The 14,394-nt window shown below is 38.3% G+C and overlaps 1 protein-coding gene across 1 annotated transcript; it reads right to left on the bottom strand.

The window, feature by feature from the left end:
* Nucleotides 1-4,717: 4,717 nt before the first annotated feature.
* LOC125264064 (interferon-induced very large GTPase 1-like) lies at nt 4,718-13,721 on the bottom strand. Its single transcript, XM_048183308.1, has 3 exons — nt 13,530-13,721; nt 13,196-13,438; nt 4,718-9,904 (listed from the first exon to the last, which is right to left on the bottom strand). Exons 1-3 carry the CDS (start codon nt 13,719-13,721, stop codon nt 5,147-5,149), a joined length of 5,193 nt encoding a protein of 1,730 aa, XP_048039265.1. The 3' UTR covers nt 4,718-5,146.
* Between the last annotated feature and the right edge of the window lie 673 nt (nt 13,722-14,394).

The following is a 14,394-nucleotide window of genomic DNA, read 5'->3' as shown; positions in this document are numbered from 1 at the left end:
TAATATATAATATATATATAATATATATATCAGTGGCGTGCAGTGGTGTTTTTTTTTATGAATCATTGTAAATTCATGTGCATTACTCTTAATTTTGACACATCTTCCTTGTTAAATGAACATTACATTACAGTACATCAAAAAAGAAAAAAAGAAACCAAATACAATTATATTTTGTAATTTTACCTTAACAATGTATTGTAATAAATGTTCTATTTATCAAAACCAAGTCAATCTCATCAAGTTAGTGTTTTAAGCATTTCTACATTCATTCCAAAATAATAACTAAAGGCAATAACAATATATTTATTTGTGTATTTCGTTTTTTCTTTTATTTTGGATTATCAGTCATGCTCCGTAAACACAGTCTGTCACAGACACCAATTGTATTTTTTATTTCACCAAGCTCATTGCACTAAAAACCCTGCAGTCATGTTTTCAGTCCATTTCAAGTTTAATTTTGATGTGACATAAAGCAGTGATATCTAACTGTGATCTGTTTACTTACTTTTCGATTAGTCTTCCCACTGACGCCATCATTTGTTCAGTGAAACTGACGCGCGGAACACGCACGTCAACAAGAGGCGGGATTTATCGCACAATCCAATCATATCCAATCATAGTCAAGTCAAGTCAAGTCAAATTTATTTATATAGCGCTTTTTACAATTGGTAATTGTTTCAAAGCAGCTTTACATATTAGAAGCACAGAAAAAAGAGAAGTGGATAAAAAATAAGCTGTACAAGCAAGCGTGGTAATATGTAACATATACAAGATGGTGCTACATTAAGCCAATGTCGGCTGACTCCCAGGGGTGGAAAAAACCCCCTAGGAGAAAAACCCAGCGTGCTAACACTGGGAAAAAAGTCCTAGGAGGGAAAAAACCCCTTGGAAGATATATATAATATATGTAAATGGATATGGAGATCAAAATCTGAATTATACATTTTTATTATAGAGATTAAAAATAGATTATATATAAATATATGTAAGCGGATACGGGGATTAAAAATCTGAATTATAGATGCAGCCAGAACTGGATCTGTAGGCCCATTGTCTCCTGGGCTACGTTGTAGTCAGGTCCAGACACAGGTTCTCCATCTGATCTGGATACGGCCTGGATCCAGCACCCGGCAAACCTCAGGATAAGCAGAGAGACTGATATTAGCGTAGATGCCATTCTTATTCTGATGTACAGGTATATCTAGTGTTATAGGAAATGTTCTTGGTTCCGGCCGACCTAATTATTGCAGCGTAACAATCCTTTAACGGATTTGAAAAATGTTAATGTATTGATAATGTGTTATGTGTATGCAAGAGCAAAGAGATGTGTTTTTAGTCTAGATTTAAACTGACAGAGTGTGTCTGCTTCCCGAACAATGCTAGGAAGATTGTTCCAGAGTTTAGGTGCTAAATAGGAAAAGGATCTGCCGCCTTCATTATAGCAGATTATAGCAGAGTACTGTCTATCATAAGGTTGTCTAAATCAGATTTAAGAACCTGATTAAATATATGTGGTGTTTAAATATATGTGGTGAGTGTTTAATAGCATTCTAGTATAAGTATATTGTTTACCAGCATATGCGAATGCAAACAAGTATCTGCTTTCTTCTGCCACCAGAATGCTAAAAAATGCATTACATAAATCATTCACTGTAAAGCATTTGGCATCAGTAGGGACATTTGTCAACAGCGTGTGTGGGTTTAGAACATTAGCTGGCAAATCCTCAACTATATAATTAATTGCTCATAAGTCATGAACGAAGCGCCATTTAGCTTTGTCTGCTTTGATCACTGGCAAAATTGGAGTGTTACAGTTACTGTTTGTTTCTATTAATACTCCTGCTTTCACTAGAACTTCAGTCATGTTTTTATGCCTGTTTCAGCCTCAGGTCTCAAAGGATACTGAAATTGTCTGGGTAGGCGTGAAAATGGCTTCAGCTGTACTCTTATTGGGATGGCTGATTTTACCAAACCTACATCTGTATCATATTGAGACCATAACTCTTTTGGTACCTGACACTCCACATCCTTAAACAGCTCAGCATTAGTCTCTGTCTATTTGGGTGTTGTTACCATCTGCGTTTGTATTTTTTTATTTTTTATTACTACTTCTTGAGGAGTGCCCATCAGTGAAGTACCACATACAATTATGATGTAATTCTTGTCAGCAAATGAAAAATCAATGGATTTACTATTGTCTCCCACTGCCACTGTTTAGCTTTTTTCATCATTAGTCCTAAATCTTTTGCTTCCCAATTTTTTCCTAAATATAAGGACACATGCTGCTGGAAGAGGTGTTAGTGAGGCCAGCAGGGGGTGCTCACCCTGTGGTCTGTGTGGGTCCTAACGCCCCAGTATAGTGACGGGGACACTGTACTGTAACAAGCACCGTCCTTCGGATGAGACGTTAAACCGAGGTCCTGACTCTCTGTGGTCATTAAAAATCCCATGGCACTTCTTGTAAAGAGTAGGGGTGTAACCCCGGTGTCCTGGCCAAATTCCCTCCAATCACGGCCTCCTAATAATCCCCATCCATTGAATTGGCTCTTTCACTCTCTCTCCCCTCCACCTTCAGCTGGTGTGTGGTGAGCGCACTGGCGCCGTTGTACTGTGGCTGCCGTCGCATCATCCAAGTGGATGCTGCACACTGGTGGTGGATGAGGAGAGACCCCTGACATGATTGTAAAGCGCTTTGGGTGTACAGTAGTACATATGAAAGGGCTATATAAATGCCTCATTCACATGTGGAACAGAATCTGGTACATTGAACACTCTCAGTTATACTCAAAGCTGCTCCCTGTTTACCTATTGCATTTCAATTTTTGCCCTTCCTTTTGTCCTTTGTTCCTTTCTGCTATTTCTTTTCTATTTTTACATCTCTCTCAGAATCATATGTCATTGTACTGTGAAATTCTGATTTTGATAACTGCGCTTTAGGTATCTGTGCTTCAATAAACTTTCCCCATTTATTTATTGTTTGTAACACATAATTTTCTATTTTCCCTATCCAGTAGAAATTTGCTCTTGGCTCAGAAATCATAATTTGAGATCCTGTTTCTTGCATGTCTAAATACACTCCCTCTGGAGAACACTAAATTTGAAGCCTTAATTTACATAATGCATCTCTAACTAACAGATTAACAGGAGTCTGATTTCATACCAGGAATCAGCTGCATTTGTCCCGAGAATCCTACTGTTTTTGTAAATTTTACAGACAAGGGAGATATGAGGCATAATTTGAATTTACACAAGTCCTTTGTCTACTAACATCGGTATGGTTTTGCCTTCTACTTTAACCTGCATCATAGGTTCTTGATCAGCATTAGTTGTTTAAATTGGAAGCTGACTCTCCCCTATAGGATTCTCTGGGCATCCCTAATATCCTTGATTTAGACCTCCCCAAGGGTTTACTGGGCCTTGATACTTCTACAGTTCCTTTAAGTATTGGGAACTGACCTTCTGGGGGTAAATATGGTGGTGGTTCCGTTAGCACCTCTTCTTTTTTCTTTGTGTCTTTGTCTGCATCTTTCAATTCTTTTCTTGCCTGTCTTATATTTTTCAACATTTATTCCCCTTCTTTTTTGAACAGTGCCAGTACTTCTTTTCCATTTTCTCTTTTTGTTTATCTCTTTTTACTCTTTTTACTCTTGCCTTTAATTTTGTAATTTTGTAATTTTTATGTCAGTTTCCTCCCTTCCTTTGGCCATTTTGTCATCATATCTCTGGTTCTCTTTTGTCATTTATTTGAGATCTCATCTATTAGTTCTTTGCGCAATGGGTAACGTTTCCACAGGCGTGGCTGCTATGATATTTCCTATAACAAAACAAACTCTATCTTTAAGAAAAATCAGTCAATATGTCACTTTTTGGATTATGGACAATTTTATTTGTTCAAATAATGTGATCTTTACAAACTTCCATTATTTTGTAAATATATTTTTAGGATCACTGCATCCAAATAGTGCCAAACAACAATAACAGCTGTTTTATCTCAGACAAGCTATGTTTTTATTCTTTCACTACTTAGCACACAAAAAATGAAAATGATTTTATCACCATTTATTTATATCCTTAGATTTAAATGATAAACATATATTTTATTTCCTACTATAACAGTATGCCAATATATTGAAACAATTATTCTGTTTTCTTTCACCTTTAATTTTTAATACACAAAATTCATACCAATCCCTTTATTATGATATGGGGATAATAATCTCATGCATACCTAATCTCATACATTCTTGTCCCTTTATTTTTTAGGGCTCATACTCTCAAGTGTGACAATAACTGCACACCTCTGTCCAGGTACTCTCAAGTGACAGTCCAAGAGAGGCACGGCCACCGGCCACAAGATACAGAGTTTATTGTCTCACCCAGTCTCAATCACAGATATACTCACACAAACACTACACCTGTCAGTCAGTTCTACTCGCTCTTTTACTGACACAACACAGTAAAAAAGAAAAACAGGATTTTTGGCTATCCGTGCATCCATCTGTCACTTCCTCATCATGACAGACCATTTAACCATATGTGTGACCTTAACACAACAGAGCGGTAACAGTATGAATTTTCTTAATCACCTAGGAATTTTCTTATATTATTATTATTTTTTATGTGCACCTTTTAATCTCAAGGCCTACTTAACAGTAAATACAGACCATTGTATGCAATTTTCTTTCTGGAATCAAAAACCCATTTCTTGCTTGTTTTTTTTTTTTTTTTTTTTTTTTTTTTTAATTTGGAGGAGCCTATTAAGTGTCCTTCCCACCGGGCAAACTCTGGCAACCAACACAATCTATTTAAGGAAGCAAAAAACTGCTTACCTTCTCTAGGTCTCTAGGTTTGTGTTTGTGTTGCTCACCGAGTCAGCCGGTATGGTCTTCCACTCTTCTGCTCCTTTCCAGTTCCATCTGGATTTTTGATGCCAGGTTTTATTACAAGTGAACAAAACAAGTTGTGATCTGCAGACCAACTTTATTCTTGATTTTAAGTCTTGAAGAGTGGTTTTTCACAGAGGCAAAAGAAGCCACTACTACAAGATGAGCTCAGATTCCCTGATGAATGTCAGAGAAACTCATGTCTGACTGTGATCTGAATCTGAGAGGAGACGCAAGAGTCTCATTCTTCATCTGCTCCATTACATGTATTGATCCAAACTCTCGATAGCGTCTTTTTTTCTGTATCTTCTCCATTCATCTGGTATCTCACCACTCCCCTCAAATGTTTTATTGTAGTATTCTTCCAGATCTTTCTGGAATCTGCACACAAACCACTTCCAGTAGGGCAGTTCAGAGAGATCAGGAGTGATGCTCCACTTTGCAAAAACTTCTCCTGCACTTCTGTAATCTTTATATGGGACTGTATCATCTGAGGCACTGGGATAAAAATATCGATTGTTGCTTGCAACAGATGATGTGCAGATCCAAACAGATAAGTTTGTTGTACCCCTGAATTTAGCACCGCTTACTCCATCTACTCTGTGGAAAGGAGCACTGTGATCTTCATCATGGTTTTCTATAGTATTGGTGCAGATGACTTTACAGAACGGACACCGAATCCAACAGCACTGACAGAAGTGATCAATCAGAAGCTCATCTGGTCTGAACATATAGTCCAGTTTTACTGGGAAAGACTTGATGTTGAATCTACTGCTGATCTTATCCATTATAACAGTAAGTTCTTTTCTTAACAAATCTTCTAGAAGGTTGAAATCATCAACATCATCATGTTTGACTCCACTGAGGTCTTTTTCAGAGAAGATCAGCTCATCTGAGATCTGCTGTGTGAAACTCTTCAACCACAAACCAGCATCTCCTCTGTTCTCTTGAACATGTTCAGTAGATTCATGTGCTGCTTTCATGATCTTCTGCTGCAGGAGTTCAGAGTTCTCCTTCATCTTGGGTAAAACACTGACACTGAACTTATCAGTGATGTACCGACTGACTTCAGCTCTGATGGATCTCTTGAAGTGATCTCTGGGTTTATGAATGTAGTCCATGTATTTGTCAAAATCCTCCTTCTCTGCCAGTGTCTTCAGGATGTGTTTCTCCAGATTTGATCTGTTTCCATTCAGTGATTCACAGTTTGATCTCATTTCATCTGCCAGATCTCTGGCAGTCTTCTTGTAGACACTCTGCTCAATGGGCTCTTTCAGTTTCTGACTGATGATCTCACCAAGAATAACAGCTGATGTTGCTCCATGACAGTATTTCTGGAAAATACTATAGTAATCTCCTCTCTTCTTCTCAAGATGTATTACAGGATCATTGTCTTCTCTGAACAGTCTGTGTTGGTCAGTGATGATCTTGTTTGATCTCTCACAGATGTAAAGAACCAAATCCATGAAGAATTCATTCTTGAACAAATATTTCACCTGTCCGTCCTGATGTTCTGTTACTCTCTTCTTGATGTAGTCTGTGAGTTGTTGAATGTAGCTGACGTTGTAGCCAATTTTTGAAATGTTAAATGACTGAATCATTTTTTCTGTCTGCTGAACAACATCTGTGACTAATGATCTAACTTGAGCTTCACCCACTTTACAGAGAGCATGACCAAACATTTTTTTAGTTGAATTAATGGAATTTATGATAATATTTCTTGACTTCTTAAACTGTACATAATCTGAATAACTGAGCACAGTCAATATATCCCTGCTCTTCTTGTTGTGGTCTACAGGAACACTTCCATAGGCGTCATAGAGGATCACTCTCACATCTCTCATTACATCAATGTCTCTGATTGCAGGAGTGTCTCTGATGATATTGTTCACACACTTTTCCCAGAACAAATCAAACTCTTTCTTCAGTGTTTCTTCATCATTTGTTTTGTCTTTGAGTTTTAAGGCGAGTTCTTTGCTCTTTTCATAGAGAGTGTTTTCATGATTTATCCTCTGAGCATCAATCTTTTTCTTCAGGTCTCGCTGCTGAAGAACCTCATTTAATTTCCTCTTTGTTTCTCTCACAATGTTTCCCTGAAGCTCTTTGATTTTGATTTCAAATGATGTTTTCCACTGAATCAGTATATCTGCATCTTTATCTTTCTCAAATAATTCAGACATTGATTTCTTCACTTCTTCATATGTCTCCTTCAGTTCTTTTTGAAGATCGGTTTCCTTAACCTCATGAATCACTTCATTTTCTATTTTGTTGTGTAGTTTGTTCTCAGTTTCCATCATGGCACTGCGAAGACTCCAGGACCACTTGCTGTATTCTCCCTCCAGTTTCCTGTAGGCTGAGATCTCCAGAGAATTCCTGAAGCTGAAGACGAATCGTTCATTCAGTAAAGCCTCCCAGAGATCTTTAATACGCACTATTACATTTTTCAGTGTCATTCCATGTGATTTTGCTGCATGAGACATAATAGTTTCCTTCAGTTCATAAATATTCTCACAGTAGTTTGGGTTTGGTGGAGCCATGGGTGGACTGCCCTCCCACAGCTGAGCAAAATACTTCACATCATTATCAACATCAAATCTAATGACATCACTGAAACGTTCTGCATCACAGACTTCATCTTCAGCAGCGAGTTTTGTCATCTCATCCAGTTTCTCCTGCAGTCGTCTCCTTCCCTCCATGTTTTTCTCTCCAACTGTGACATCTGAAACGTTCTGATGCACAAACACACAGCTGGGATTCAGTCTGACCTTCGTCATCCTCAGGAAGGCCTGAACAACTATCTGAAGAACGTCCTGCATCTCTGAAGGATTTTCTCCAAAGATGTTTATCAATGTCAGATTTCCAAGACCAACAACAAATGTGGCCAATTCATTGTCATGACCTCTTGTTGATCTTCCAGCCAGTTCTAGAGCACGAAGCCCCTCAGTATCAACAACCAGAATATAGTCGATCTTTATTTGTTTTTTCATCTCTTTTGATACTTTGACCAGCTGCATGAAAGCTCCTCTGGTGCACCTGCCAGCACTGACGGCAAACTGGAGTCCAAACATGGCATTCAGCATGGTGGATTTCCCAGAGCTCTGAATCCCTAAAACTGACAGCACAAAGACTCTCTGGTCTTCCAGTTTCTGGATGAGTTCATCTAGAACAGCAGAGATCCAGATCAGAGGAACGTGAGCAGCATCTCCATCCATCAGCTCCAGTGGAAATCCAGAGATCATCATCTCTGCTGCAAGACTCGGGAGAGAAGAGAAGTGAACCTGCAGGTCTTTCTTGTTCTTCTTCACTGATGAACATGATTCATAGATCTGACTGATCTCCCTCATGATGTGCTCCAAACCAAAGGTTGCAGCTTGAAGTTTGTCAGATATTCTCTCAAGTTCTGTCTGTTCAGTCTTAAGCTGGTCAGATTTATCATGATCCTTTTTAAGTTTTACAACACTTGACCATTTTTCATTATACTTGTGGTGTAGAGCAGAAAGGTCAGCTGATGTATATTCATCCAAGAGGATTCCAAGGCATTTAAGGAAAAATGTCTTCTCATAACAATCACCTGAGTTCATTTCTTTAATAAAGAACTTCATAAAATCACTGATGTCAGATTCGTGCTGCTTTTTACGAATTTTATTCATTTCTGAATGTTTTCTACTGATGTCCATTTCTATCTCATATCCTTGAGGTCGATGCAGTTCTTTGTTCTTCTGACTCCACTGATGCCACAGTTTCCCCTGATGAGGCAGAAATAATTCTTTGATTTCTGTCACTTCTTTCTTCTCCAGTAAACTCATCATCTGCTGTGCTGCTGCTCTTCCTCTCCTGCAGTATTTATCATCTTCCTCATCTACTCTGATGTCTGAGTGTTTGGACACATCTTCAAGTCTGAAAGTGGAAGATGATTCTGAGAGACACTCATTTATGATTGTTCTGATTTCTTCAGAAACATCTGACTGATTTCTGTCTTTTAGACCAATTTTGAATTTCCCTTTCTTCATCTCAATTAGGGCAGATTCATCCTCAGTAAGAAGACAAATTAGTGGCTTTTGTTTTTTGTACAGTTTTTGGATTGTTGTTGCACTTTTGTTGTTCCTCTGAAGTTGTGGTAGAAGAACAACATTGACTGAGCTCATTTCAGTGAGGATCTGCAGCTGTTTCTCATGGTCTCCTGCATCACCGTGTAGATTACAGAACGAAACACACTCACTGAATTTATCCGTGTTTTTCCCAGAGGGGCAGAACCAGGCGATCTCCACCACTCCATCCATCAGGACTCTGGTTCTGCTGCTGCCTGGGCAGTTCCTGTGGAAGAATGTGTTGTGTCTCTCATTGATCAGACTGTTCATCATCTCTGACTTGGATGAAGACACATAGCCAAACCTGAAGAAAAACACCACTGGAGTTTTTGCCTTGTAGATTGGCTGGATTTGACTAATGATCTCATTGCTGGTGTTTCTGATCCTCCAGCTCTTGTTGATTTGTCTGAATGTCCAGAGAGGAAACTCAATCTGATGTGTGAATGGATCAGGAACAAGCAGAGGCAGAGCGTACTGACACTGGGACAGTTTAGTGACTATCAGCTGCTTCAGGAAACCATCAGAACAATGAAACACGGACATCTGAACATCCAATGGGTGGATTCGCTCAGATTGACTTGTTCTTGTGTTGGACAAAACGATTGATTTGAATATATCACCCTCATCTTCAAAAAAGTCAATGCCTCTTTGTTGTGTGTGATCATGTTCATTGGGATCCCTAACATGAATGTATCTTGCTCTGTAGTTCATCATCAGTAGTTTCTGTATGAAAATCTGAACCAGCTCTTCTTCAGCACAAGATTCATGAGTCTGTAATGAATATTCAGTTATCTGAAGAACATCTGCAGCTCTCAGTTTATTGAAGTGCCTGCTTTCAAGTTGAAGTCTGCGAAATAGATTCATTTTTTTAGTCTTTTGTTGTTGGTATTGATCTGGTCTGAGTTCTGTTCTGAAGTCCTTGTTTTTTCCCTGTTGATTAAAAAAAAACAAAAAAACATTACATTTACTTTTATTATCTACTTTGGTTGTGTCAAGAGAAATGGAGTGGTCTTCTCCAAACAATTTGATAAAGATTTAAATTATAAGAAAAGATGTAACAAAAAGTAGAAAATTGTTGATCTTGGAAAATCTCTAGGGGCCATAAAGTTTACATAAGGTGACATTAAAACACAAAAAAGCATGCTGTGCACTCAAGTGTAGTGTATACCATATCCTGTAAAGATGACGTATGCTGCACATATGTTGAATCAATACTGAATTTACTTAAAGGGGGACTCAGTGATATTTCAAATACACTGTTTGGAAGTTAGTTGGGCCAAGTCCAACAACAAACGTCTAACCAATCAGCATCAGGGGACATACGACCATCGAGGAAAGAGAACGAGCAAGAGTGAGATTTGAAAAAAAGGGAAAAAAAAAAAAAAAACCCTGCAGAATGAGAAATGGGACACAATAACCAAAAAAAAAAAAAAAAAACAGCTCAAAAGAATATCACTGAAATTAAGGTTTATGCCTGGGCAAGTGCTTTAGGACCGGGTTATATTAGAAAATATTTCCAGTGCTAAGAGAGAACGCCTGAAAACTGTGAGTACACTGGGTTTTGATTTGATTTTCTGAAGCTGCTGTGCTGTTTGCGACTAACAATGAACACTTTGTGTTTAGTCTTGTGTACTGTATTTTAATTTTTTTTTGCTTCCTTGTCATTTGTTCATCAACTGCGTTTTATTTTTCATTAAGCATTTTGTTGCGCATCAGCTGTGATAAACAGACATCCACTTGCATTGCATGTGTAACAGAGGCCAGATGGTCAGAGTTCTGCAGTTAAATAACTGCACACTGACGACTGGTAGAGAATGAGGTGTTTAGTGTCATTTATAGTGCATTTGCCCTACATGCCAGCATCGATCGGGCAATGGTTCGAGTCCAACTTGGGGCATGGTGGTTAGTATTGGAGTTTGAGTTTTGGAGGTGCAATGAAGAGAGGGGTGTGTTTGTTTTGTTTGATTTCAAATATCAACAATGTCCAACAACGTAGTTCAAATACCACTTAATGCACTTTTAAGCTGGAGAATTACACCATTTTCTTTAAGAGCTGCTGTGCAGCTAAAATTATATACCTGTTATCAATATAAAGCCGCTTTGACACAATCTGCATTATAAAAAAGCGCTATATAAATATATGTAAATACAGGAATATATGTAATAACAGGAAATGTATTGACGCAAGTAAAAAAGGTAAGTACCATAGCGATAGACGCAAACAGGTTATGATGGAGTATTTTATCCATCCAATAGAAAACAATTGTAGAATTTGTTTGCTTACTATAAAATCTAGAAGTGTTGTGAGGCCTCTTGGCCTATGTAACTATAAGGGTCAAGCAAGTTTACTTGGCCACTGAGCATATTTTGTTGGTAATTTTCCACCAGACAACAGGTGGCTGTGAAGTGAACAAGACCATCAGTAAAGGGTGTCACGTGAAGGCCTCTTGCCTCTGGGGAGTGTTGACTGTTTTGATACAATGTTTCATTTGGCCAATGGGAAAAGGGTTGACCATCAATTGGCAGAAGGCCATGAGAAATGAAGTCAAAAGATGTACAGTAGCTGGAAGTTGGTCACCCTTACTAAGAAAATTCTCTTACATAAGAAACACCTGCAATGACTATGGCAGAAAGGTCAGGGAGTACATGGGAAGGAGGTGTGGGAGAAGAGCCCCCGTAGATGATATCATGGAAAATAACTGTTAGGGTGAATGTTACCAGCCAATGATTTTACTTTGGTGTATTTTAAGAGATAAGAAAAAGCCAATGATATTAATTTGGTGTGTTTTTAAGAGATAAGTTAAACACTTCTGAGACCTGAAACTTCGACTCTGCGAGTTTTTCTTCGAGACCAGATCTGAAGGGACAAAGAAACATTGAATCTGCCACGACAGTAATATGTTAGTTAGCCTGCACCCCTGCTTTTGGGAAATCCCAAGAAATGACTTACCCAAACTAAAACAGATACAGTTCATGAACCCTTTGCACTAAAAGCATAAGTAAGGTCTCATTTGAAAAGCGGACACAGTTTATGGTAAAGTCATAATTAATGTGATTTTATTTAGAAAAGTCTCTAAAATGTTAACTGATGTTTATTGTCATCTATTCAAGTGTATTGTCTATATTGTTTTGTGGTGATAACTGCCCCATTCAGTTTCAGTCTCCCCTAAACACATTCACACCTCTCCGGCCTGCTTATGGCTCTATTTATTCTTTTATTTTGTCTATAATATAATTAGACTGACAATGTCCTTTTCAACATTTAATCCCTCATTTCTTTCACAAAACTTCTCACTTCACCTTCTTTGAAACTGTATCTAATGCCCTTCTTTGAAAAAAAAGAAAAAAAAAAATATTTGCATTAGCTCAAAACAGGTGCATCTCTGGGCTCGTTAGCATGTTAGCTTAGCACACCAACAAAACACGAAAATGTATAAGATTAAAACCACGTTTTTGCTACAAATGTACAAGTCGAGTGTTTTAAATAAGGTTTTCTGCTGTGTCAATTGTGTCTTTATTGAACTGCACCACCCTGTGGCTTCCACATGAGCTACATCATAATGAAGATGAATTATTTACATATCCTGACATCCCCCTTTTTTCTTTTCTTTTTTTATAACATAACATCTTTCTTGTTTATGAACATGTTTATACATTTCCTTTACAAAAAAAAAAAAACAAAAAACAAAAAAAAACTCAACTGTCATCACAAAGTTCATAGCTACTCCTCAATAAGCCTTCTTGGCTTGGTGACAATACATCCACTTGCTGTTTTGGTTGGGAGACTTGAAAGCTCTGTAGGATTAGCATTTCTTTGTGGTGTTTTTTTTTTGTTTTTTTGTTTTTTTTTGTGGTGTTTTCTTTGTTAGCTTTTTTTTTTTTTTTTTGAATGTCCACTTCACATGGTTCATCGACATTGTCACACAAATTCTGCTGTGTCACATTTTGATTGTCCCTGTCCTTGGCCATGATATTTTTCACCTGTGACTGCATCAGAAACTTTCTGTTCCATCTTTACATCTGTCCATCAGGTGTCTGTACAACGGTTTCCATATGCCATCTTGCCATATTCTGACACTGTCGCCAAGTTTCTGAAGCACCCTTGTTCCTTGATCAAAGTATTCTTTCTGTTTTTGTTGTCTTTTTTCTAACAACTGCCACACTGTGAGAGACCATACAGGGTTTCAACATTTGTGACACTGTTGGAAGTCTTGTTCTCACGCGTCGACCCATCAACAGTTGGGCTGGTGACGCTCCAATGTCTTCCAATGGTGTACTCCTAAGGTTCAGCAAAGACAAATACGGATCCTTTCCATCTGCTTTAGCTTTTTTTAGCATGAGTTTATACTCCTCTTTCAGCCATTCGATTCGATTGAGCATGGTGGGGGCTTGATGTTTTGTGAGAAAACTCCCACTCTTTTGCAAAAGCTTGGAATTCACGCGAGCTGAATTGAGGTCCGTTATCTGAAATCTCAGGAATTCCATGTTTAGCTAATTGTGACTTAAGATGGGTGATGACTGTTGCACTTCTTGTGTCTGACTTTAGCCATTCTACCTCGATGAACTTGGAGTAGTAATCCACTAAGAGTAGATACTCCTGCTGGCCAAAGGTGAATAGGTCAACATCTATCTTTTGCCAGGGTCTTTCTGGAACACTGTGTGGAAGTAACGGCTCTCTGGTTTGTCGTTTCTGATGAGTCCTACACGTTTCACAGGTGTTCACCATTTCTGTGATACTTTGCGACATTCCAGGCCAAAAGAGTACTTCTCTCGCTCTACGTATGCAGCTTCCAATGCCGAAGTGACTTTCGTGAATTCGCTTAAGCATTTCAGCTCTCATTGCTGCTGGAACAATGAGTCGTTCTCCTTTGAATAAAACACTATCCACTACTGAAATTTCCTCTCTGTAATTCCAATACATTTGTATTTCTTTTGCAACTTGACTCTTTGCATTTAGATCGTTAAAATAGGGCCCAAAGTGTAAAGCGCACGGCGCAGGTGCACTCAGGGCGTGTCCAAATCCACTTTTGCTAGTTTAACGACGGAAAAACGGTCCGTGCGCCGGGACGCATTTTTGAAATGGGTTGTCCCTATTCTCTTAATGAGTAATGGGCGTAACGTTCAATAAACCAATCAGAGTGTCATCTCCCATTCCCTTTAAGAGCGAGATGCACTCACACCATGGCGTATCATATTTACATGTCGGAATTTGTTGGCGGAAAAGCTGAATGCTTTTCAAGTGAAGAAACCGATCTCCTCGTGCGCGAAGTTAAAGCGTTCATCATTATAAGTAGTAATAGGCTGAATTGAAAATAGGTAGCCTAATTCTAATACACGCAATGACTATTCATCATTACAGTTTTATATTTATGTAGCCTGCACAATAATATTCTTTTACACTGTAATCCTTTTGTTTTTAA

Source organism: Megalobrama amblycephala, linkage group LG3, assembly GCF_018812025.1.
Source record: "Megalobrama amblycephala isolate DHTTF-2021 linkage group LG3, ASM1881202v1, whole genome shotgun sequence".
Lineage (NCBI taxonomy): Eukaryota > Metazoa > Chordata > Actinopteri > Cypriniformes > Xenocyprididae > Megalobrama > Megalobrama amblycephala.
Note: the sequence above shows the minus strand (reverse complement) of the source record. Positions and strands in the feature narration are given on the sequence as shown.